Source organism: Myotis myotis, unplaced genomic scaffold (assembly GCF_014108235.1).
Source record: "Myotis myotis isolate mMyoMyo1 unplaced genomic scaffold, mMyoMyo1.p scaffold_m19_p_4, whole genome shotgun sequence".
NCBI classification, from domain to species: domain Eukaryota; kingdom Metazoa; phylum Chordata; class Mammalia; order Chiroptera; family Vespertilionidae; genus Myotis; species Myotis myotis.
The window spans coordinates 125,195,912-125,223,683 of NW_023416346.1; the positions used below are offsets into that span (position 1 = coordinate 125,195,912).

General features: G+C 39.4%; 1 protein-coding gene across 18 annotated transcripts in view; it reads right to left on the minus strand.

Moving 5' to 3' along the window:
- Positions 1-63: 63 nt before the first annotated feature.
- CA5B (carbonic anhydrase 5B) overlaps positions 64-27,772 on the minus strand; it is a 78,978-nt gene continuing 51,269 nt past the window's right edge. For 16 of the 18 annotated variants that reach the window (XM_036303995.1, XM_036303993.1, XM_036303998.1 and 13 more), the window contains 7 exons: positions 26,995-27,181; positions 18,739-18,936; positions 11,319-11,437; positions 10,229-10,324; positions 9,655-9,717; positions 8,548-8,703; positions 3,778-6,382 (listed from right to left, as the gene is read on the minus strand). In XM_036303995.1, coding sequence (XP_036159888.1) covers positions 6,203-6,382; positions 8,548-8,703; positions 9,655-9,717; positions 10,229-10,324; positions 11,319-11,437; positions 18,739-18,936; positions 26,995-27,181 — 999 coding nt within the window. In that variant the 3' untranslated portion in view covers positions 3,778-6,202. Of the gene's footprint in view, positions 201-3,777; positions 6,383-8,547; positions 8,704-9,654; positions 9,718-10,228; positions 10,325-11,318; positions 11,438-18,738; positions 18,937-26,994; positions 27,182-27,772 lie in introns of those variants that run through there. The other 2 variants (XM_036303991.1, XM_036304004.1) reach the window with 2 other exon arrangements.

A 27,772-nucleotide genomic window follows, 5' to 3' on the forward strand; every position in this document is an offset into this window, starting at 1 on the left:
GAATCATTCAACGAAAGCACAAACTCTACATAAATCCTGTCCTACTCCCTCTTAGACACTTGGAGTAACACACCTCCAAGTTGATCTTGTCCGGTTCAGTGCATCAGTAATTAGAGGCTTTGGAGTTGGATGGACTAGGAAACTCAAGCCTTGGCTCTCTGATCTTGAGTAAATTCCTTAATGTCTAGTCCTCAGTTTATCTGTAAAAATCGAGATAGTAACAATAGTTTTCAAACGTATGCTACGTATTGGCATGGTGCCTGGCAATAGCTGCCATATCATCACCGGTGCGAAAACTTCTCCACCCCCTCAAAAGTGGGTTAGGTATTTGCGCTCCAAGCGTAGATATTTCTCCTTTCGTAACACCTATCACAACATATTGCACTTTGTTGCTTTCACAAGTCTGCTTCTTGCACTGAATCTTTAATTCCTTGAAGGTAGAGACTTGGCAGTTATATTCTGAAACTAGAGACTGCCCTGAGTGATGCAGAATGTACCTATGCAAATCACCATTTTTCTATTTCCTGTGACCAGGACTTATGCTGAGAATTACTGCCATACTGAAAGCATCAGTGTTCGGGTTGCTGTAACATTTCTTATAAATTGCACTAGACTTTCACATAATAACAAGAAGGAATGTCTTCTAGGAAGATACTCCTAATTTTAAAAGTCATTTCCAAATTATAGTTACCATCATTTAAATCAGCGGTTCTCAACCTATGGGTCGCGACCCCTTTGGGGGTCGAACGACCCTTTCACAGGGGTCGCCTAAGACCATCGGAAAACACATACATAATTGCATATTGTTTTTGTGATTAATCACTATGCTTTAATTATGTTCAATTTGTAACAATGAAAATACATCCTGCATATCAGATATTTACATTACAGTTCATAACAGTAGCAAAATTACAGTTATGAAGTAGCCACGAAAATAATTTTATGGTTGGGGGTCACCACCACATGAGGAACTGTATTAAAAGGTCGCGGCATTAGGAAGGTTGAGAACCACTGATTTAAATGGATAAATCATAAGATAAAAATAAGGTATGTAAACATTTAATGCAAAGATACATTCTGCTTTGATATTCCAATAAATAAAACAAGGTTATCTTTACTCTGCAATATAACATACATTTCCTATTTTCCTTGGTGACTAAAATATATCTACTTATTCTCAAGTAAGTATATTTCAGTTTATGTGTCTTCTATGGGAAAATGCCTAAATTTTTATTTTATGTTGTCAGTAGAAAATAGCTGATTATCTAAAAAATATTTTACTTATATAAATCATGTAGTAGATAATGCTATTATTAAATGTCTTAGTTAATATAAAGAGACCAAAGGATAGCCCATAAGTATATTTTTTATTTACTGCAAGCATAAAATGATTTTTAAAAAATGTCTACTCGCCGAAACCGGTTTGGCTCAGTGGATAGAGCGTCGGCCTGTGGACTGAAAGGTCCCGGGTTCGATTCCGGTCAGGGGCATGTACCTGGGTTGCGGGCACTTCCCCAGTGGGGGATGTGCAGGAGGCAGCTGATCGATGTTTCTCTCTCATCGATGTTTCTGACTCTCTATCTCTCTCCCTTCCTCTCTGTAAAAAATCAATAAAATATATTTTTTTAAAAAAATGTCTACTCTGAATGTCAAGTTTGGACTCTTTCAATTAGTTTTTTTTTTCTTGCTCTAGTAGGACAATGGTATTAGGATTCACTCAATGGTCAATGCAGAAACCCTCAGGAAAGAAAATTTCATTTTTTTATAAAACATTTTTTTATTGATTTTTAAAGAGAGAGGGAGAGGGATATAGAGATAGAAACATCAATGAGACTACTGACTCCTGCACACTCCCAACTGGAGATTGAGCCTGAAACCTGGGTATGTTCCCTGACTGACCGGGAATTGAGCTGGGGACTTCTTGGTTCATGGGTTGATGCTCAACCACTGAGCAATACTGGCTGGGCAGAAAATTTCATTCTTTACCTACTATTTCAGTATTAAATTTGTCCAAGGACATACAACAGGGTCTCAAGTCTCTGCAACCCTCACTGCTATGCCGAGGGATGGATGGATATGTATATATATATATATATATATATATATATATATATATATATATTCCAGATTACAGTTATAACTTAAAATGGCAAGATAAAGTACTTATGAATGCATATTAATATGAAAAAAGCTAATTTGTAAAAACTGATTAAAAGTTTTCTTTGGAGGAGAGAACTATACAATGATAGTTGTTATTTGAGTCTTGTCTAGTGATAAGGTCAAAGCAACACAACTTCAGGTGGTTTGAGAATGAATGGTGGCAGAATTGATCTCCCCACCTAGAACCCAAACAAAAGTACCATTTCTGAAGACTGGTTGAATTAAAAAAAAAAACAGTAATAAAAATGTACATATACTGACAATATCTTAGTCAGTTCTGGCTGCTGTAACAATATACAGTGGGGCCTTAACTTACGAGTTTAATTTGTTCCGTGACGGAGCTCGTTAAGGAGCTTGTTAACTCAAATTACTCTGTCAACTCAAAGCAAAAAATCGGCCGAGAGACGGCTCGTATCTCGGAAAAGCTTGTTAGTCGGGACACTCGTAACTCAAGGCCCCACTGTACCAGAGACTGGATGGCTGATAAATCACCACAATTTATTTCTTACAGTCTAGAGGCTGGGAGGATAAGATCAAGGTGCCAATAAATTTGGTGTCTGCTAAGTACCTCCTTATTGATTCATAGATGACCATATTCTCCATGTGTCCTCACATGGTGGAAGGAGTGAGAAAGTTCTCTGGGGACTCCTTTGTAAGGGCACTAACCTCATCATGAGGATTCCGGCCTCATGATATAATCACCTCCCAAAGGCTCTACTTATTAATACCATCACTTTGAGGGTTAGGATTTCAACATATGAATCTTGGATGGGAGAGGGCGGGGGCATAAACACTCAGTCCATAAACACAAGAATGCGTTACTATTTATCTGTAAAGTAGCTGGTATTGTTTATATGTACTAATTATATGGTAAAATTAGAGCTTATTCACTTAAATGAACTACCCACTTTGATCAATAACATTTTATATGAAACAACTTAACTAACCAAGTTGAATTAAAAATACAATACAACATTAAGTTAAATAAATATCAAGTAAATAATGTGTTTCTTCTAGTGACAAAAATACCTAAAGCAATTTCAATACTGTATTTTTGCTAATATCATGTCCCCCAGAAACACATCTTCCTAAACTTTTTTGAGGTGGATGCCTGGTTTTAGAATAGCCAACATTACCCTAACGGTCAAGTGGTCGGCAAACTGCGGCTCGCGAGCCACATGCGGCTCTTTGGCCCCTTGAGTGTGGCTCTTCCACAAAATACGACGTGCGGGCGCGCATGTACAGTGTGATTGAAACTTCGTGGCCCATGCGCAGAAGTCGGTCTTTTGTGGAAGAGCCACACTCTAGGGGCCAAAGAGCCTCATGTGGCTCGCGAGCCGCAGTTTGCCGACCACTGCTAACCCATGTAGCACTGGGAAAGGAGAAAGGGGCTGGCAGCTTGCCCTATTGGTGATGTCAGCAGATCATGCCCTGGTTTCATAAAAAGAGGTGAGCTGAGGGGGAGCAGGTATTTCTTTCCATTCTGGCTTCTCTAGTAAAATCCTTATGAGTTTTCCATTCACTTTCTGATCTACATGTTAGGATATCTCGCAAATTTTACACACATGTTCCATACTCAAAACAACTAATAGGAAGAAAAGCTCGTTCAACAAATACTAATATTATAAAGATGGTTTTATTAATCTAGCATTACTTAATGAAGATGAGCAGCAATTTAAATACAAAATTCTTTCTCAAGCCCTTTGACAGATCTTATCCCCTTCAGGTCTAGGAAGGTAGCAGTAAAACACTTTTGGAGACATGAAGACATAAAATGTTTCCTGCTAGGGTGTCTCAGTAGCCAGGGAATCTCTATTATCCCTTTTGGGGGCAGATAACTAAGGCATGCATGAAACCACACCCCAAGGCAGTTTCCATAACCTCCGCAGGGAAGGTGACCAAAAATGTATTATGCAGACATACATACAGGACATGGCTAAGAGTGAAGAGGGTTCTGTTATAAATTACACCAGAACATGAGGTGTAAGTAAATCAGGAGTTATAAACTGAGAAACACCCTAGAAATACAGGGCGGGGCAAAAGTAGGTTTACAGTTGTGAGTATGCAAAACACTGAGTTTATTCTTGTATTTTAATTTATTAATTATTGTATTATTTTCCATACAAACAACTATAAATCTACTCTTGCCCCACCCTGTACAGTTAACCCTTCAACAATGCAGGGCTTGGAGCACTGACATCCTTGAACGGTCAAAAATATGTATATAACTTTTGACTCCCCCAAAACTTAACTACTAATAGCCTACTGTTGACTAGAAGCCTAGCTGATAATAAACCATTGATTAATACATATTTTGTATATTATGTACTGCATTCTTACAATACAGTAAGCGAGAGAAAAGAAAATGTTAAGGAAATCATAAGGAAGAGAAAATATTTCCAGTACTGTGCATATTTATTGAAAAAAAATTTCGTGTAAGTGGACCCACGCATTTCAAATGCAGTTCAAGGGTCAACTGTACACCCTTTGTATCTCTAAGATATAAGGGTAAGCGGGTGTTCTGTACATTGCTTCTGGCTCCAATTTGGAACACTCATAGCAATAGAATTTTGCAATGAGAGTTTGCAAGAGGCCTAGGAGGGAAGCTTGTGTGAGAGGAATAATGTATATCTTATGTGTTTACCCTTTCAAAGACAACTATGGTTTGAAACAGATCAATTGAGGTAAACTTTCCCCCCCAAATTTATCTTTTTAAGAATTATATTCATTTTCCAAGGTATACTTGCTTTCCTTTCCCAGAAAAGGCATCCGCCCTAGAAGCAAATGCCTTCACTCCCCCTTCCAACCTTCTTTAGGGCAGATATATCCCCCGAAGTTTACATATACAACTTCAATTCTATCTTTTCTTCCTACCGAATTATTTATTTTTAATTAATAATACACATAGCATAAAACTTATCATCTTAACTTTTTTCAGTGTATGGTCTAGTAGTGTTAAGTATATTTATCCAACTCTATCTTGCAGACCAGATTAACATATTCATGAAAGAAATACTACTAATTAATGCAATATGGAGTCTGAACACAGGCTTATTGGCCATTAGAAACATTCCAAGATATTTACAAGCAGGGGCAACAGTGGCATGGATTCCATGGAATATGTAGAATTACCTAGATTTCAGCCATTCTGACAAGTTTCTCCCCCTCTTACTGTAGCAAAAGTTTTCTAAGCCACTGTATAAACTGGGAGACTTATTTTGATCACCTGTCTTGCCTAGAACATCAACTAAGGAAATAAAGTTCAGGCAGTTTTAAAGGGAAGCTAAGACTGTTTTGTCTATGAAACAGTGTACAAATAATGCAAAATAATATTATAAACTATATATTACTAATCATTTGAAAAATACTTCCATAACTATGTCATGAAAGAATTGTAAGTTCCAGGCACTTCAAGCATTTTCTTTAAAATTTTCTACACTGTATATGCTTTTTATATGATCAGGCCTTTAAGTAAAATATCTGATCTTCAGAAATGCAAAAATATTTTCAGGTATCAGTAAATCTTTGTTTTCCTAGGATTACATAATATTTTTTTCTGTATCATAAGTTGATAGTAAGTAAGCAAACATATCATCTACTAGTAAGATAACTAAAGATCAGAGCAAATATGCTCACTGAGAAGGCCTTATAAAAGAAAATTCATCCATGTTTTAAAATAAAATGTACCTAAAATCATGACCAATGTTCAGCCAGAAAGTACCAGTTTGTGCCTTACCAGTGGTTAAATATTTTGATTGTCATCCCTACTTATATAACCACTAACTGATAATATAAAAAGACAGCTCAAAAAATGTCAGACATTAAAAGACATTATAAAAACCAACAGGTTGCTTTAAGAGAAACTTGTGTTTCTTGTTGCTACTTCAGTGTTAACATCATTATCAATAAAAGACTGAAGGAGCACTACCATACCAAGAAATGCACCTCTATAATTAGTATTAGGTGTTTAGAATAGTCTTAGTTAACAGTTTTTAAAAACCTATTATGTATTAAAGCAAAACACCACCTACATATGGGCGTCTTAGGGGCTAGCTTGGCTGGTCGAAGGCTTGGATTTTGCTTGTATATTGAGGATATAATCATGACGGAAGGATGAGCGGACAGTGCGATTCATGAGGGGCTGCAGGGGGCGGAAGTTGTCCACCATTCTTTTTTCTTTCTCCCCCTCGGAAGTGAAAAGCAGGGTCCGAAATTGCTCAAGCTAGAAATAGAAACAGGAAGCATAAATAATTGCAATGGAAAAACAGCTTCACTGCATTAATAAATTACTTTCATTTTTACGACTCTGAAACATTTCTCTAAAATTGGACACAGCAGAACTTATTCTGGGTAGGAATGCCTTCAGCACTGGACAGGGAGGAAACCAACCGGGCACTTGGAACCCAAGGACTACGGGTCAAAGGCCCTGTCCCCCACATATTGGCCATTTGCCAAGAACAAGTCACTTCATCTTTGATTCCAGGAACCCCGTCTTGAAATAGTTAAAACAGCAGCTCACTGAATGAAAAAGGAAAGGCCTGGTACATAAAGTAACAGCACCAAAAATGTTTTTGTGGGGTGTTTTTTTGGTGGTTTTTTTTTTTTCTTTTCAAATTTTAACTGAATTGTTAACACAATGTATCCTTGATTGCTTACCGCACCTGGACACTGGGATGCACCTTGCTGACACTGTCCAAAAGAACTTTCTTAAACTATGGCAAGGTCCTCTGCAGTTCATTAGGGTAGACACAAACCATAGATAGCTTCTGAGCGCTTGAACGGTGGCCAGTGTGACCAAGGAAGTGATGTTTTAATTTAATCTTTATTTTAATGTATTTATATTTAAATTTAAATGACCACATCGGGCTAGTGGCTGATGTATTAGACACAGCAGCTCAGTACAAAAGGAGCAACCCCAAATCAAGGGCTCATTAATGTGGCAATAGCATTAATCAGTAGCACCTTGCCTTTCTGGGCAACTATGGGGTGGACACTCAACTTCAAGCCAGCCGGAAAACCTATTCACAACCTTTCTCATTATTCAGTCAGGTGCAATACAGCTTGAAGGACAACCTGAGGCACAGTAGAGCTACAGAGGCGGGATTGGGACCAGAGGCAAGCACCAAAAAATTCCCCTACTTACAAATTACATCATCATACCCTCATTAAATAGGAATGTGTCTAAGCAACTAAGGTTGTTCTGGGTTTTGGGTGTTTTTTTTTTTCTTCACAAATTGCAAAGATTAGGAATAGCCCAAAAACCATTAGATCTATAAAGTGGATTGGTACATAGCCATTAAAAATAATACTGAAGATAATGTTTATTATCTACAAAGTATTCCACACATCAATGAGTGAAAAGAGCAGCAAAATGGTTCATACAGAATGATTCCATTTTGTTTAAAAAACTACATATATTTATACAGATAAACCAGAAGGATTTACCCAAACAATGATTAACACTGAGTGGTTAGATTGTAGGTGACTAGGATTATAGATGACAGGTCTATCTTTTTTTTTTTTTCTGTTGAAATTTTATTTCCAAAGTCTTCCATATAGGACACTGACCTATGGTTTATTTATTTTATTTACTTATTTTTCAGTGTCATGTCAATTTTTACATATGAAGGATAGTAGCAGATTAAATGTATAGGCAACCAAGCCCAGGCTTATGGGCAGGCAAGATCTGTATTTTGCCATTTGTTTATAATGGATTTCGTCACACAGAATTAAAAAAAATACACAGTCTAATTCACTAGTTGCTTTCTTTACGAATTCTGGTTTTGATACATAGTTAGAAAAGCTTTCCCCATTTGGAGATAAAGGGGAGCAGAATTTGTGACCCCAAAATATGCCTTTGGCAGAAGGATTATTTTGAGCTGATTATTTTTATTAAAGTGCAGACACAGAGAAGCTCTAAAGACCCAGAAGTTACCCTTTTATTTGTTTGTTTAAGATGTTCTCTTTTCTTTCTTTTAATATATTTTTATTGATTTCATAGAGGAGGGGAGAGGGAGAGAGAGGGAGAAACAACAATGATGAGAGAGAATCATTAATTGGCTGCCTCCTGCATGCCCTCCTTTGGGGATTGAGCCTACAGCCTGGGCATGTGCCCTGATTGGGAATTGAACCAGTGACCTCTGGGTTCATAGGTTGACACTCAACTAATGAGCCACACTGGCCAGGCTGTTTCCTAAGTTTTAACTTCTCTTTCTGGTTAATTTGACACATTTCCTAATTCATACCCAAATTAGACAAGAAGTTAGCACATTTTAATAAAAATGTATGAGCATTATAAGTTAAAAACTGATCCCAAAGTTTGAGCCCAGGCTTGTTTTGAAGAGGAAAACTAGAATTTCCTTATACAGAAACATGGAAAGAATGTACCTGATCATGATCAACCTCTACAGGCTGCTTCTTAATGATCCAGGTGACGGACTCGGAGAGTGGTGGGGTAGTCAGGGATCCTGAGTAGGTCCAGTAGTCCGGGCAGGTGGGCATCAGGCAGGAAGGGTCGAATGACCCAAATTCCACTATGGTATCCTGGCCAAGAGAAAGGGTCACCAAACTATCATTTCATGGTGATGACAACCACTCAGGAATCAGATGACAAGGCAACAACTCTAGGAGTGTCTGGGGACCAGCCGTGTCCAGAGGAGCTCCTTAGGTCCTCTGGACAGAATCACACACGCCCATGCCTGCAATTAACTCTGTATTTCTGACACTCCTCAGTGGGAACACAGCAGAACCCATTTTCCCCCTCCATTCTAGTGAGTTTCCAGCAGGTGGTCTCCTCTGAATTCTTGGGGGGCATGAGGTGGTGGCTGGTGCACAAATAAGGAGGCTTCCTTTTTCAAGAGACTAATAGCATCCTCCTTTCTAAAATGCAGTGCAAATTAGGAGGAGCTAGGATCCTAGACTCAAAAGGGAGTGGGAAAGAAGAAGGAAGGAAAGAGGGGGAGATGGGGAAGGAAAGAGAAAGAGAGCAACATATGGACTTCCAGGGAGCAGCCCCCTTTGGGATTCTGAATATTGAACAACTGATCTTGGGGCTGGACAAAGGTATCCGTCCTGAAGGATATGGGTAATTGTTATTTAGAGGTGGACAAGCCAAGTTTCTGTCCAACTTTTCTCTGCTTCCTGCCTGAGGGAGGGTAGCTAGAGTCAAGAAGGCTGCTCTACGTGTGTCCACAAGGACTGAGAGGGAGCAGGTGTCGGGAGCAGAAGAGGGGACCTATTATGTTCCCAAGTCCTTGAATGCTCAGGGCATGGCAGCCAGTGCCCACCAAAGAAATCCCTGCTGTACCCTGAGGGCCAGGGGTGCTCTCAACATACAAGCACCAAAAGCCAAATTGTTGTCTAGGAAACTTTCAAAGATAACCTGAATTACACTGAAGTTAATTCCATTTCCCAATTCAAAGGGCTTTGTTAGTATTTCCACTCTGAGACTTAAACATACAATATATTGCAAGTGCTTTTGAAAAAAAAAATTACCTTATGTTTAATTGATGGCAATGTATCCACCAATTTTTGTAGCTCTTTATGATTTTTCCCTAGCTAAAGAAAAAGCAATGAGCAAATATTAAAAACAATTGACATCTCACTTTTGAAATTACAACAGAATGTGAATTAAAATTAACCACCTGGTGATTACATAAAAACAAACCACACTACTTAAACTATACTTAAACTGGTAATTTAGAATATTATAAATATCACTGAATTAAATTAGAACAGAACAAAAGAGCAAGCTGTTTGCTGATAAGATCAGCATGCCTGCAGGGAAAGGTGCCCCTCCATTTAACTATAAGGTCTGAAATTTAAATTCATTAAAATTAAAAACCGTTCCACAAAGTAACCACATTTCAAGTGCTCAGTTGCCACATGTGGCTTGTGACTACTCTATTGGACCGTGCATTTTTACACCATTTAAAATATATTCATAATAATCTGGTATTTTAACCATTGTTTATTTTTATCCCAATATTCTTAGAACTTAGTCATGCAATATTCTGTCTTTTCATCCTAGAATAATACACATCAATTAAAGTTAGTAACTTTTTCTTACCTTTAAAAATACTCCTATCACAGCTAAACCATTTTCTTCCAGTGCTGCATCCTCAAAGTTTTCAAATTTGACTGAATTCCAATGCACCAGGTGCAGCTGAAATGCCATTAAAAGATGGTTTGACACATGACCACTCAGGATCGACCAAAAATAGCCTTATTCGACATTAACATGTTTCCTCACCCATAATAAAGCCACTGGGAAAAGCATACGAAATCAAAATAAAGAACAAGAAGAAATGTATGCAGCAGCAGATATTAATTTGGAAGACATTTGGAAAAGAAAATATATATAGCAGAGTGAGTAACATTTCAGTGAGGGAACAACATTTGTCCATTCTCACCCTGGTGTGCATGAAACACTCATATCCCAAATCCATTTGCATATAAAGGAGAGATGCTTATCTTGAGAGAAATAGATTCTCCCTACGGAATTAGATAGGAGTTGAAGACACATTTCTTTGAGTGAGAACCGGTTAAAATGTTTCTTTTAAAGCTAACACAAAACTAAATTAGGGGGGAAATTGTTAGAAGAAATTCTATGTGCTTATGTGTTCCCTATATTTCACTACAAATTATTCCTCATCCATCATTCATGAATGTTTCATTATCCAGCCTCCCAAGTAAGACCCTCAAGGACATGCTTACCTTCCTTTCCTCTCCTCTCCTTTCCTAAAGAGGACCCCGCCTCAAGTGCTGTTGCTCTCAGGTTAGAAATGCTTGCTAAATCTCACTCTTTATGTCTATTTCTTCATTTCGGTTCCCACCATCTCTCACTTGGATTAATTAGATGTGGTGGTCCTGCACTGTTGCCTAGGTTTTTACTTTAGCCTATGATTTGAACTTAGCTTAGAATTCTGAAAGAAGTCCATTTTGTAATCTTAAGGTTGACTTAAGCTATATTATTTGAGATGAGGGCAGTTATCATTTTACATGTAATAATTGGGAATAATCTATCTAATATGCCCCTGAGAGAGCTATTTAGATTTATAGGAATCACTTGATTCTTCCTGATAATTTCTTCAAACTAGAAACTCAGAACTATCCCCACTCCTCCGCAGTTGTCACTGTTCCCGAGCTTCTCAACATACCTCTGCCGGGTAACATTTGCTGTCCACAGTATGCTCAGAGCCCCAGGCATCAATGGCCCCCCAGTGAAAATGGAACTGCTTCAATCGATAGTTATCTTCCAGGGGTCCTCCCTTGATCACTGAAATGACACATCCAACAATTTTAGGGGACAGTTTTTCACACCGTGGAAAATGGAGGGAAAGGCCACCTCTGTGGGTGAAATTTCTATATGAACTGTCTTAAGTGGAACACACTGTGTTGTATACAAGTGTTTATAAACTTAATTTCCACGCAGTTAATACATGGCTAAGGGGGAGATCTGCACTCTGAATGACACTGAGACTTAACTACACTCCAAGCTATATACAACTGTTAAAGGTCAATTCTTGACTTACTTTTATATTCTGCATCTACTGTGCCCAGTTTTTTGTGGGTACAGTAAAATGTATATTTCTCTTAGCATATATATCCAACCCAATTTCATAAAGCTGAAATATGGGGACAAAAGGTATTCTATTTATTTTTTATGCACTGATACTTGGCTTTTCAATTTTTGTAGATACCCTTCCCTTTCATTGAAATAGAATAGGAAATTTGCAAGTTAAAAATTATCACCCATCTCCCTTTGGACAGATGAATACTGTGTCATCCATACACTTCACCACTAGGTTCACCGTGGTGGATAATAAATGCCTTTTCTTTAGACTAATGTTTTCTGAAACTCATGAAATCAATACATTACAGTACAGGCAAAATATTTGGATGTGAGTTTTTCAATTCACCCTTCCTCAGGTTTTGGGTGGTGCTAATTTTTTTCTTTTGCTTGAATTTGCTAAAGCATTTTATTTCCTCATTTCTTCCATCTAATCAGACCTTGGTGATATCTGTTCATGGTTAAACGAATACAACATGAAAACCATCCATCTCATCTATCATAATGATCTTTAGCATTTATCGCATCATTTGTTGAATTTTATATGCGCAAATGATTGAGTACAGTGATCCCAAGGACCAAATACACTAGACATGTCATACAATGGTCTTCTATGTATTGTACTGGCTTTTGAAAATATTTTACCTAACTTCCTCTTTAAAAATAAGTTTTGTAAGAAATGAGCAAAGACACCAATGACTACTTTTCTTTGGGTGCAGGGAAGGTGCAGAGAATAATACCACATGATTCACTAAATTAATAGGAGGATGGTACTAAAGTGTACTGATATAAAAATAAAACGACTCCCCAAAATTCTTATTTTTCTATGCCAGCTCCATATTGTGAGCATGACTTTGGCAAATAATTAATCTAATCTGTTTAATTCAATTGAAGTTCGGGTCCCAAGTTTAGTGACCAGGGCAGATGAGACTGTAAGCTTTTCTCTCCTATCCCCAGAAACACAGTGGCAAAATTTCCTGGACACTTACGATGTGTGTCTTCTCCAAAGACAATGAGCAAGGCAGAGAGGAGATGTCACCAGTGGGTGGCTTCAAGTGAGAAGGGCAGAACAGGTCTTCAGGTGTGTTTGGATTCACCCACATAATACTAAAGACATTTTTACATTCGTTGCCAACATTTAAATCTGGATGATTTCACATAAAAATCCACGCTTCCAACTTAACTTGAAAATGAGACGTCCTGACCATGTTGGGCACGTGCTTCCACTGGGTGACAGTAGGCTGGGCAGGAGAAATGGTGGCCCCCTTTAGATGGTCCCACAGTTCTGTCTTCCTACCACACTATAGCTCCTTAAAGGCAAAACCTTCCCCTCTTCCTCTTTCTATTATGAGCACCTGGCACAGTGCCTGACACTTAGGAGATCCTCAATGAAAACAGGAACTAAAAAAATAGACTGGAAAGCGTTTGTTAGTTGAAACATCACTGGTGACCTCAACAAGAGCAAGGAAAATGGTGAAGCCAGGCAGGGCAGATGTGTGGATGAGAAGGGCAAGTACAGTCGGCAAGAAATGGGACAGAAAATGGACACAGAAGTTAGTGAATTAGAAAGCAGAGCAGTCATAAGATATATCAAATACTTATATACTTATTTATTTGAGGTTGTTGATATTTTGTTCTTTCTGTGCTCTAAAGATGAGAAGAGATTAAACATGTAAAAATTAGATAACAAATATAAAACACCTAGCATAGTGTCAGGTAAACCGCCTATGTAATGTTCACTCCCTTCTTTTGCTTTTTAGAAAACTTATCTTTATTGTTTAAAGTATTACAGATATCCCCTTACCACCCCCCCATTGACCCTCTCTACCCTGACCCTCCAAGGACTACCATACTATTGTCTGTGTCCATGGGTTATACATATATGCATAAAACTTCTTTGGTTAATCTCTTCCTGCCCCTTCTTCCCCAAAGTAGAGGTGAGGGAGCTAACAGAGAAAAGGATGGTGAAGGGGAAGATAACACACAAGTCCCATACAAATAAAATAAAACACAGGAATGGGCATGAAACTTTTTGGGGTGATGGAAATGCTCTAAATGGGGATTGTAATGATGGCTGCACTGCTCTGTAAATTTACTAAAAACTATTATTTTGTTTTTTCCAAAAAAGTAGATATAGGACCAAAAATACGGAAGAACTTAAAATGTTTGTATAAGCATTCTTAGTAGATTCATGGGTGATGCTCCTAAAAGTGTAAAGTAAGTGAAGCCAAATGGATCAGGAAGCATCCTTAGGAGAACAATATAATGCCTGATATTGCTGATGAGAGTAATCTCAGTGAAGGTGATAATTTATAGGAATCATTTATAGGACTCAGCCTAGATATAATTCAGTGCCCTTTCCCACAATGTTTTGCATCCTTCATATGCACTCATTAAAATCAATAACTGCATTCTATTCAAGGGAGCCAAACAACACAGTACTCAGCAGAGGGCAGTGGTATGAAATGCTCACAACCCTTCTCTTATCCTTTTAATTTCTGTAAGGCTGATCATGATGTGATATCCCCTCTTTCATTCCTGAGTTTAGTAATTTGAGTCTTCTCTTATTTTTCCCCATTGGTCTAACTAGCCAAACATTTGTCAATTTTGTTGAACTTTCCAAAAAAAAAAACCAACTTCTGATTTCTGCTCTTTATTATGACCTTCTTTTGGTTTGATTTAGGTTTAGTTTGCTCTTCTCTTTCTAGTTTCTTAAGGTAGAAGACTAGGTTATTAATTTGAGAAAGTTCTTCTCCAGTACAGGCATTTTCATTTATAAATTTCTCCCTAAGCACTGCTCTTGCTGCATCCCATAAGGTTTGGTATATTTTGTTTTTGTCACATACCTTCCCCAGCTTGTTCCCTTGCACACTTTATCCTCATTTCCTTGTAAAGCACACTGTAGCAGCATTTCCTACGTTATTTTCTGGGAAATTTATAGACATTAGTATTTATTAGATCCTTTCTTTTCTAGAATTAGAGTTGTTTCATGCCTTCCTTCCTTTCTAGGATGTCTTTGCTTTCTTTTAATTTTCTTTATTTTTTATGATCATTCATTCTTTCTTCCTCTTTGAATGTTATTATTTTGAAACAGCATGGAGAAATAGCAGTGCAGAATAAGCAGGAGATAGGAGGTAGTCACTGAAATGTGGAAAAAGAGATAGAGTTAGGTACTTATTAAAGATTAATGATATCTGAAAGAAAATAATTATTAAAACACAATGAAAAGGGATTACCTATTTTAGTCCTTCCTGACAAAACAAGTGGAAAATTAGCAACCTCCTTACAAACTTTCTTGCATTTTGTAAAAAGAGTGTGAAACTGACTCACCTAGGGGAGGTAAGATTAAGGAATAATTCAGCTTGCTGTGTTGGGAAGTATCTAGGGAACTATTATGAGGAAAATGTATGTGTTTTTTTTTTTTCATATAAGATTGCCCTTGCAAATAGGTGGATGAAAATTCTTGGGTCTGTTGTTCAAATGAGAAGAGCATGACTGAAAATTAAAACAAAACGCCCAGCCAGTGTGGCTCAGTGGTTGAACGTTGGCCCTTGAACCAGGAGGTCAAGGTTCGATTCCCAGTCAGGGCACATGCCCAGGTTGCAGGCTCTATCCCCAGTAGGGGGCATGCAGAAGGCAACTGATCAATTATTCTCTCTCATCATTGATGTTTCTAACTCTCTCCCTCTCCCTTCCTCTCTCTGAAATCAACAAAAACATATTTTTAAAAATAAAATAAAAAACTATTTGCCTTGAACGATCTTGGGATTGACTCACTTGATTAGGAAACCCATTAAACAACTTCCTAAGATTTTTAGCTCAATAAAGCAATAAAATATTGGCAAGTCCCTAAACTATCAAAGTTATTAGAAGGTTGATCACTATTTAGAATCCTCATGTTACCATTTTAACTAGCTAGTTTATTAATAGTAATAATAGGAAAGGAGCAAAGGGAAGGGCAAACATTGTAAGCATGGTCATTTGGGCAGCTTCACCAGAAAGCTGCAATTTTACTCTTCCCAGGGAACCACCATTCCATTTCCTGAAAATCACTGGAAGAAGGGGTCCAACAAAGGGGAAGATGGGTGCATGCAAGTAAAGTGAGGGTGATGTAGGGAAGGTGCTTGTCTGTCAGTCTAATCTGGGAACAAATATAATAGGCTAGGGGTGGATCCACTACAAGCCTGAAAAATCTTGGAAGGGTAAAATTCCCCAAAGAATTCTCTCTTGTTCCTCTTGCTACTTGAACTCCTGTTTCCCACTGTACTACTTACTGTTTCTCATTTGCTCCATGACCCGCATGGGCCATGTGCCTCCAGAGTCATGTGGCCCTAGAAGCTGCATGGCCCATGGCCATATGGCCTCCACATGCACTGGACCACAGCTGGGAACACAAACTAAGCTAGCCAGATGCTGGACTGAACTGTGCAAATATGGAGCAGAAACTCTAAGTAATGGTTTTGATCTTAGCCCTGCTGAAGATAAAATGGGACTTTTTCCATGGCAAGATAGAGGGAAGTGGGACCTTGGAAAGAAAGCCCCTTAATATTACCTCATCAATAAAGCTTTCCACAATACCTCATCCTCCCATGGGAGCCTCAGGAAATTCTTATTCTTTTTTTAAAATATATTTTATTGATTTTTTTCAGAGAGGAAGGAAGATGGATAGAGAATTAGAAACATCAATGAGAGAGAAACATCGGTCAGCTGCCTCCTGCACACCCCCTACTGGGGATGTGCCCGCAGCCAAGGTACATGCCCTTGACTGGAATCGAACCTGAGACCCTTCAGTCTGCAGGCCGATGCTGTATCCACTGAGCCAAACCAGTTAGGGCGCGGAAATTCTTATTCTTGCAGCATCCCAAGAAGCCCACTTCCACCAGTGACAGATGGGGACATGGAGAGCACCCCACCAATAACTGTCAGAAGAGAAGGTTTCTAAGGACCAGCTGGGGCTGATACTAATTAATTGAGGGGATTGCTATGCATCCAGAGTGAACATATGAGAGCTGGTGTTCTGTGGATTGGGTCTGTCCATTACTCTAGCTCTGGCAGGAGTAATGGTAGAGCTCTAAGGTAGACAAGTAGAGCCCACCATAGTGCAAGATGGTTTAGCTTCCTGTTTTAAGGATTTCTGGAATCCTTATATAAAATATAGTTTTCCAGTTGAGATGGGGGCATACTCTAGGGTTTAAAAAATAGAAGAAGAAAGACACTGATGAATCTGGAGAAAAGGAGTAGTTTCTAGCTTGAGAAATGTAAATAAGATGTTTAGGGTTTGGGGATCATGTAATATCATGGAGGAGAAAGAAAAAAATGGGGTACAACATAGAGACACCTTAGCCCTTAAGGAGAGATGAACCCCATTGCAGGATCAGTCTGTTTGCAGTTGGTCAGAGGGCCATGTCTAGGTATCAGAGCATCACTAGGAAAATGCAAGGAAAACCAAGATACGGTTGAGAATCCTAGAGTCAGGATAAACACAGGAGTGAACACCCATACTTTTACTTGATTTATGAACTTTCACAGACTCATTTCTTCATATTCAGAAGAGGAGATTAATTTCCTTTAAATCAGGATTTCTCTATCTCAGCTCTATTGATATTTGAAGCTGGATAACTCTTCATGAACGCTGTCCTGCCTATTGTAGGATGTTTAGCAGCATTCCTGGCCTCGACCCACTAGATGTCAGTCACACCACTACCCTCCAGTTGTGATGACAAATGCCTACAGGCATTGCCAAATGTCCCCAGTCCTGGGAAAAAAGAGGTGGCAAAATTGGCACAGGTTGATAACCTCTCTTTAAAAAGACACACTATTTCAAATAATAATTATTTCAATGAAATTAGGACTATTTGATAACATCAAATTTGGCTTGGGAAAGGAAAGGAAAAACCTGTGTAGAATTCATCACACTCTAAAGTTTCAGGTAAACTTTGAAATCATTCAGATTAATTTATATCTGACTAAGAGAAAAAAAATATTCAAAAGCAATATAATGTGTGAATTTTAAAATCTGTTAAAATTGTGTTTCTTGCCTGGCCGGTGTGGCTTAGTGGTTGAGTGTTGACCCATGAACCAAGAGGTCACTGGTTCAATTTCCGGTCAGGGCACAGGCCCAGGTTACGGGCTCAATCCTAGTAGGGGGCATGCAGGAGGCAGTTGATGGATGTTTCTCTCATTGATGTTTCTATCTCTCTTTCCTCTCCCTTCTCCTCTCTCTCTCTAAAAAAATCAATAAAAACACATTAAAAATAAAAGTGTGTTTATTTTAAACTAGGTAACACTGCTTAACTAACAAAATTAACAGAATGCGAGTTTCCATTTTTCTAATATATTACTAGCTTTAGCTAGTTGTTAAGACTAAAACCTCATGCACACATGAATATTCTTTTCACCATTCCAAAGGCATTGAAATCTGATCAGTTAAATCTAATTAAACAGTGTTACTATTTAACATAAAAGTGTCTTGTAAAGTCAACAAGCAGAGAAAATTAGTACATATTCATAAACCCTACAAAATAAATTTTGGACACAGTTTTTTTTTTAATTGATTTTCTACAGAGAGGAAGGGAGAGGGATAGAGAGTTAGAAACATCGATGAGAAAGAGACATCGATCAGCTGCCTCCTGCACGCCCCCCACTGGGGATGTGCCCGCAACCAAGGTACATGCCCTTGACCAGAATCGAACCTGGGACCCTTGAGTCCGCAGGCCGAAGCTCTATCCACTGAGCCAAACCGGTTCTGGCTGGACACAGTTTTTCATTTCACACCCTATCTTCTATATCAATTATAAATCTATACTTAGAAATATGCTTATTTAGCAATAAAAATACTACCTATACTAAGAAAATATGCATAAAAACTTACATTGAAAAAGTAAGTCCAATGTGTCCCATCATTGCTAACAAAAGAGGTGTGCTTCCATGGAGACAGTGTGATATAACCTGTGCCCATATGAAACTGTGCCTTTAACTCCAGATGAGACTATCAGTCTGGCTCTCACCTGATTTATCAGTAGAATCTTCAAATTCCACAAGGAAAGAGTATCCATTATTCCAGAGGTGTAGGCAGGTGGCAGGGTCATAAGAGATGGTGAGCGGTTTTAAGTCAGGATCGTAGACACTGTCCCTCCACCGGATATTGATGGGCGACTGGCGCTCGCCCCCTGGGACCAGGTCCATTCTTTCCCAGAGTGGGTGCACTAGGAGAAAGCACATCAGGACTGCCATCAGGATGTCCCTTATCTGGGATCACACATCAGGCGGTTTTATTTGTGGAGAGCGTGTTGAGGCTAATGGAAACTAGAAGTCTCAGGACTTAGCCACTTAGGGGCTTCATGGACTGACTAAAGCAGAGGACATGGACATGGGCAGGTCAGAGAGCCCTTTGCAAAGGAGCAGACTCTGATGTCTTGTCAAACTGCAGCCTCTCAGTCCACCTTCTAATTTCACTTAAACCAAATGCAGCATAGTCTTATGATAACAGGAAAAATGCATAGAGATTAGAATTGATAATTTCCTGGGCTCCACCTGCTAAACTGGTTTTTTTAGGGATATGCCCAGTTTACTTGTATTTTAAAATTTTTATTGAATTTATTGGGGTGACATTGATTAGTAAAATTATATAGGTTTCAGGTGTACAATTTTATAGTACACTAGAGGCCCAGTGCACGAAATCGTGAAAGACCCCAGACCCGCCGCACCAGTGGGACCCCAGACCCGTAGCGCCGCGAGACCCATCAATGCACCTCCTGGTGACTGGTTGTTTGGTCGTTACGGCATTACGGTGTTACGGCCACTGGCCTTTTATAATATAGATTATCTGTATATTGTATTATGTGTTCACTACCCAAAGTCAAGTCTCCTTTCATCACTATCACCATTTTTATCCCCCCTTTACCCTCTTCTACCCCCCCCCACACCCTTTTCCCTCTGGTAATCACCATATTGTTGTCTATGTCTATGAGTTTTTTGGTGTGTTTTCTTTTTTCTCACAAAATAGAAACAGGCTCATAGATACAGAGAACAGACTGCTAAACTAGTTTTAAACACAGGAACATATTAATGACATTTTCAATAATGCACATATTTTCAACAAAGTAAATGGGGAAAGAGGAGAAGTAATTTTTGGAAAGCAAATGTTCAATCAACCATTAAGGTTTTAATTGGTTGGCTAGGAGAAATAAAGGCTTGCATTGCATGCATCCTGTAATTTTGCTTGCTGTTTTGAAGATTTCTGGATTCCTTACACACAATGTAATATTGTAGACTGCCAGTTGACATTAGAGCACACTCTAGGCAGTAATGGCGAACCTATGACATGCGTGTCAGAGGTGACACGCGAACTCATTTTTTTGGTTGATTTTTCTTTGTTAAGTGGCATTTAAATATATAAAATAAATATCAAAAATATAAGTCTTTGTTTTACTATGGTTGCAAAGATCAAAAAAATTCTATATGTGACACGGCACCAGAGTTAAGTTAGGGCTTTTCAAAATGCTGACACGCCGAGCTCAAAAGGTTCGCCATCACTGCTCTCTAGGGTTTTGGAAAAATTAAGAAAGATACTGATGATTGTGAGAAGAAAAGGAGTCATTTCTTGTTAGTTTGAGACCTATAAGATGTTCAGGGTTTAGGGGCCCTGTTGATGGAGAGCAGAGTGAGTCACCCCAATATCTCTGGCACAAGAATTATTTTAGGCTGAATTTTTTAAAGAAACAACTGATACATGAGAAGGTATGAAAATGCAGTAGAAGTTATCCTCTTGTAAGAGACATTTATATTTATAAGGGAATCTCCATTTGTAAGGGTATAGCCCTCTCTATACCAGGAAGAAGACTAAATCCATAGACTTTGATCAATGGAGAAGGCACTGACTTAAATCTGTATAACAACCTTACTCTTGTTTACTGTGCTTTTCCTGATAACCTCCTACACTAGAGTCCTGCCCCAACATCTTTTGTCTTTCGCTGAAGACTGTATTTAAGGTGGTGGCTTGGGCCTTTTGGGGGAGTTATTCAGTTTTCTTGAGTCTCTCCCATGTATACAGGAGGTATCCATGTTATTAAACTTTTGTTTGTTTTTTTTTTTCTCCTGTTAATCTGTCTTTTATTATTGGAGGGGGTTGGGTCTCAGTCCAGAACCTAGAAGTACAGAGCAAAAATTATTTTTCTTCCCCTACACTGTCATATCATTCAGAAGAAAGGAAAGTGGGGGAAATAGAGATACTTAAGGCCTTAAGGACAGACTCAAATACTTCTTGAATCACAGCAGAGAAGTATGTCAGACCAAAGAGAACCAGAGAGAGATAAATCCCATTGGAGGAATTATATGGTCCTATTTAAGTGTGTATGCTGACTTCACCTCTTATGTATGCAATATTTTGAAGATTACGAGGCCATTCTGTAAAACCTGGGTAGAATATTACCATTGTGAAGGTTCTTGGAGTTCTGTTTATAATATTAAGTGTACAGACACATTTTGTCCCACATGCGCACTGATAACATCACTAATGTTGATTTTTCTACCAAAAATTCAAGAACCAGGTCTTGTAATTGCACAGGAACTTCATTTCTTTAATATGACTTTCCCCCTTAATTCAAGCTAGCTTTGTCCAGTCAATAGCATCACGACATACTGCATGTCCACTCCCTTAATCACAAAGTCCTTAGGACCTCAGGTTCTGGTTAGCATCATAAGGTCTTAGGAACAAAACCTCAGGTCTGTTGATCAAGGGAACAGTTTCAAACTGAACATGGCATCTTGGCCTCAGTTGTGTGTCAGTCCCAGGCCCATGAAAGCATAACATCTTTACCCTCACAAGACTGGACAGAACGACACCACAGCTGACATCAATAACCACTACTTCCTATCCTGGCCCCAAATAATCAGTAGATCCCATGACCTCAACTCCCTTAGTCACAATGATTAATAATTGTTCCCGTATATAATCTGCCCTCATACAGGCCATTGGGGAGCCTGGTCTTTGAGCATTAGCTCACCTGTGTCTCCAGGCTTGGTGCCACTTTCTTAAATAAACCTTTACTTTCTTTGCTGCATACTCCTGCTCGTGTTTTATTGGGCTTTGATGCATATAGGCAAATGAACCTCTTTAGTTTGGAACAGTCTTTGTGGCAAGTCCCTGAAATCTCCACAGACTTCCTGATAACACAGACAGACCTTCTGAGACATCCATGCATGATGGATTGAACCCACATGTAGAATTTGGGGTGTTACAGTTCTCTGCCCTTTAGAAGCACCATACGTGGGTAAAACCAAGACCAACAGGAAATCATTACTAATGACCCTCTGCACCTCACCTCACTGCTATGAATGAGTCTAAGGATTTGACAAGGCAGCTGCTATACAGTCAAATATCCTTGTGCATGGCAGGGTCCCTGACACCCTTCTTTTCATTAAAAAAAAACAAACAAAAACAAAAAACAGAAATTTGCCTCTGATTCACTCTTACATAGGAAACATTCTTCTTTCTGAGGTAGCTGCCCAAAGCTGGAAGTGCAAGATCTTAACCTTTTCTTTTTGGGAAAAGTACCCCAGCAGTACAAACATAAAGCTCTCCTGGCAGTTTCTAGGCCAGTCATTCTCAACAGAGGGATTCTGCCCCCCAGGAGATATTTGGCAATGTCTAGAGACATTTTTCATTGTTATAACTGGAGGAGGGTGCTACTGACATCTAGTGGGTGAGGCCAAGGATGCAGCTAAACAATGCATAGATGATCTGACCCTGGATTTCAACAAGGCTAAAGTAGAGAAATCTTGGAGCTAAAAGCAAAGACAAACTCAAAGTATCCTTCCTCTCTCTCTCTCTCTCTCTCTCTCTCTCTCTCTCTCTCTCTCTCTCTCTCTCTTTCTATTTTTTCATATAATGCAGTACTCTCGCCTGTAGAGAGGTCTGAAATCAATATTTTGGGTTTCTCCATTAATATAAAATAACTTGTGAAGAACAAGAACTTTCTGTTTCAGAAATATAAAATGGAAAATGTATATGAATTGGTATAATATACTCATATTATAATTGGATTAGAATGCAAATTCCTTGCAGACAGGAACCGTATCTTCCTCTTTTTTTATTGTCTTGTAGTGCCTTATCTGGTATATGCCTTTTAAATTTAGTATTGAACTGCTATTGTTGGAATAAACAACTGTATTTGATTGTGTGATGTTTTTAAACTTCTAGAAACACCTCTGAGATATTCAGACTTGTGGCTGGGAACTTGAGAATTCACACTTATTGTGTATCAGTTTTATATGATTTAAAATCTACTTATGACAAAAATTAATGTTGTTTTTAAGAGTGAAATTATTTTGATCTAAGAATGAAGTTGTTTTTATAGGTTGTTTGGATATGAGTGATATAATCTGAGTCAGGATATCTCATTTATTCTCATTGATAACTACTCAGTAGCTCAGCTGCTGAGGGGCACTACAGGGGCTTATCCATAGCAGTATATGAAGAGACAACTACAGCAAGGGGACATCTATAATAATAAAAGCATAATATGCTAATTAGACTGGACAGCCAAACGTCCTTCCAGATGACCTTCCAGATGAAGCCAAACTGTGTCACAAATGCAGCTGGTGCTGCCACTTATCAAAATGTATAAGACAATTAATGTTTTTTTATAAATCCATATTATATGTTAACTTGTTCCCCAAACCCCTTCCCCCCCCCCACTTTTTTGGCCTGGCATCCGTGTTATTAAAATTCTGTTTGTTTTCCTTTGATTAGTCTCTCCTTTATTTGGGGGGGGGCAATAATTCAGAAGGGTAGAATGAAAATAATCTGTCCTCCCCTACACATACAATGTGCCTCCCCTGCTGCTCTGCAAATGAGAACTGAGCTGGCTTTCAATCAGTTGTGGAATGAAGGAATATAATAAAGAACATAACTGGGGAGGGCTCATTTTCTTTTTATCTTTCTTTCACACTAGAGGCCCGGTGCATGAAATTCATGCACAGGTAGGATCCCTAGGCCTGGCTGGCGATCAGGGACGATCAGGTCCTTCCAGCTGCCAGCCAGGGCCTTCCTTCTGGCTGCCGGCTGCCGGACGTGGCCTTCCTTCATTCTGCGCCACCCTTGGTGGTCAGCGCACATCACAGCGAGTGATCAGTCTCCTGGTGAACTCCCACAGGGACAATTTGCATATTAGGCTTTAAAAGCCTAAGTGACCATTACGGCGGGACAACCAGAATAACTGGTCGCTATGATGTGCACTGACCACCAGGGGGCAGACGCTCAGTGCACGCCCACAGGGGGAGTGCCGCTCAGCCAGAAGCCGGGCTCACAGCTGGCAAGCACAGCGGTAGTGGCGGGAGCTCTCCCGCCTCCACAACAGAGCTAAGGAGCAGCAAGGCGAGCAGTAAGGAGCAGCAAGCAGGCAGGCGGTAAGGAGCGAGGGGTTCTGGACTGCCAGGGGGTGCAGGCCGGGCTGAGGGACCGTCCCCCCCCCCCCAGTGCACGAATGTAGTGCACTGGGCCTCTAGTATATATATATAGATTACCCTACTTACCACATTATTTTTTCTTTAAAAATATTTTAGGTTTATCTCTTTCTTGTCTCACCCATGACCACCAGCCTAGTTCTGGTCTCTATAGCCCAGACTTCATACCATGCTTCTTGGTTGCTTTGCCTCCTCTCTCACCTCTACTCCATCTTCCCAAACTCCAGTCTTGACATTTTCTCCAACCACCCTGACCTTTCCTTCTGCTGAACTCACACTGCATTCACCCTCACACCATTTAGCACTTAACCATGTTTCATGCAATGTGCCTTTACTTTATCTGCTCAAGGGGCCTGTGTCAACTCTAAGCCCTAGGGCCTGAATCCTGTACTTTTGCTACAGGCCCAGGGCTGAACTTGGTACCAGGCACAAAGGAGGAACTTAATGCTTACCTTACTGATAGAGAAAACCAAACAAGTTGATACTAAGGCTCTCTAACCTTACCTCTCACTCATAGTCTCTCCAACCAGGCAAGCAAGTGTACCCAGAACACCTCCTGCATTCACATGATCACATCTGCCTGTTTTTTTCCCATCTGTGAAAATCCTACTGGCTCTCAAGGTCAGTTCAAACCCCTTTCCTGACAGCTGCACATTACATTAAGCATCCTCTCATCTACTGTTACTCCTAGGCAACCTGCACTCTCTAACATGGTACCCACACACCCAGTGTGACTAGTTGAAATTGAAATGTGCTATAAATGTAAAACACTGAGGAACCTTGAAGACTTAGTATAAAACAAAGAAAGTAAAACATTTCATTTATAATCCTTATATTCATCTTACTTTAAAGTGATATTTTGGATCTATTATGTTAAATAAAATGTTAGTAAAATTTATTTCACCTATATACTATATTTCACCTATATTTTCTATATTAGTAGAATTACACAAATGAACAAAATTTACTTCCCCCAGTTTTATTGAGATGCAATTGACATACTATTTGTTCATTTTTAGGTGGGACTATTAGAAAATAAGGAATTGCCTACAAAGCTCATTTTTGTGGTTCACTTTATTTAACTACTAGGTAGTGTTAGGGACTTATACTTTTCTGTTAAAAAAGTAAAACTTTATTACCTAGATAAATATTTTTTCCACTTTAAGCCTCAAAGTGCCAATATTGAGAATAAGCCAGCCTGGGTAGGATGTGGGCTTGGTGGTAGGAAGCCACACCCAGCAACCAGAAATGTATTATAACACTGGGCAGTTCATTTTAATGAGAACACGGTCAATGTGAGAGGAAATAAAATACACTCTCAATAAAAATATATTTATGGAGCAGTTTCAAGTCCTTGGCTTTAGCTAGATTATCATGCCTATTTTACAAGCATTTCTCTTACCTATGCTTTTATTATGTGCAAATGGGATCAAAAGAGACTAAACCCAAAGAGAAAAAATAGAGAAACCTTGACCTAGAAGCAAGCCAATATTTGGAAACTCTGAGTCAACCCCTTTAAACTAATGGAAAATATGAAAAATACCTCTCCAATGATATATTTATCCATTTAATTTCTCTACAAACTCAAACTCATCTCTCCACAAATACACAGTTTATCCTCTCCTATCATTTCTTAACCAGAGGCAATTTTGTCCCTCAGAGCTCATTTGGTAATGTGTAGACATTTTTGGTTGTTGCAACTGGGCAGGGATATTGCAGTCATCTAGTGGGTAGAGGCCAAGGATGCCATCCGACATCTTACAGTGCACAGGACAGCCCCTGACAACACAGAATGACCCACCCCCATGTCAGTGGTGCTGCAGTGGAGAATCCCTGCCCCATAGAGAGGTAGATGGTAACTGGTCTTTTGGCAGGGGGATTAGATGTGAGAGGTTTCAACAGAGACCATCTGCTGCCTCACTTGATCTGCTATGTTTACAGCAGAGCATACACTCAACAAGCTGGTCTGCTAGAAGCAACCACAATGTGTAACTCAGGAAAGAATATTCCAGGGTGTGATGCTACTGTTTTGAACTGCTGGCAATCATTAACATGCATCTTCTAGAATGTTCAGATCCACAGAAATCATTCACAATCTGTGGACCAACCTTAATAAAAAAAAGCAATAGCTTCCCTAGTCAGTTTGGCTCAGTGGATAGAGCGTCGGCCTGCAGACTAAAGGGTCCTGGGTTCGATTCCAATCAATGGCACAGGGGCATGCAGGAGGCAGCCGATCAATGATTCTCTCTCATCATTGTTTCTCTCTCTCTCTCTCTCTCTCTCTCTCTCTCTCTCTCCCTCCCTCCCTCCCTCCCTCTTCCTTCCTCCCTGAAATCAATAAAAATATATATATTTTTAAAAAGACAATTGCTAACAAGGAACAATAAAGAACAGGTTTCAAATTATTTGAAACTGGATCTCACCCTTGTCCCATTTCTGTAGGACATAATTTTAACATGTTCAAACTGGTCAAGGAAAGGACTTTCCAAACCTTACTGCAATATACAGTAATATATACTGGTAATCATTTGCAATATACATGTGTATCAAATCACCATGTGGTACACCTTAGACTTATACATGTTATGTGTCAATTATATCTCAGTAAAACTGGGGCAAAAAGAACTTTCCACAATCCTTTTAGAGGACCGATAGAGAAACAAGTAATTAATTCTCAAAGTTCTTAAGGCATATACACCCACTCTGGAATGCCACTGACATCCTATCCACAAATCTTTAACATGCATGACTGTTATGAAACAAGCATCCTGCTCTACTTAAGGCAGCAGGGTACTCACGGGCTCGGTTCCGGGTTTTGTAACTGCAGGTGTAGAGGCTGCAGGGCCTCACTGGCATGGATCTCAGAATCTGGCATCTTCTCCACAGCGATTTGCATAAAGAGGCTTGAAGAATGACCCGCAGGCTACTCATCACCACAATCTCTGACTTGAAGTCTTGGGCAGTTTGCAGGGAACTTGCAGGAACCTAATAACCCAGAGGCAGGAGGAGAGAGGAGGAAAAGCTGTAAATAGTCAAGATTGAGGACCATGTGGAATCCCCTAAGTAAGATGGGAACATCCAGACTATCACTACACACCATGGGGTGAGAGAGGCCCAAACTTAGAGTCAACAGTTTATACACTCTTGTTCCTCAAAGGCATTGGTCATCTCATTGGCAGAGTCTGGATGACTAAGTCAGGCACCCTGCCTTTCCTTAGAGATTGGCAAATATTAGAGGTCCAGAGAAACTATCCTCTTTAACCAAAAGAATAAATAGACTGTTTACAGTACCGTTCTTAAAATTGAAAAAGATACTTCCTGAAACCCAAACTGTCTAGCATGATATCTATATATATAAAAGCCTAATGTGCAAATTGTTTGATCAGGAGTTTGACCGCTTACTATGACGTGTGCTGACCACCAGGTGGGGTGGGCGTCGGAAGGCAGTGGAGGCACTACGGGTCCCAATGGGCCCTGACTAGAGCAGGACCACGGTGGGATGATGGAGCAGGTGAGCAGGCGGTGCCAGGCCAAGGCAGGTGTGAGAGGGGGCCTGATGGCCCCACCGATCGCCCT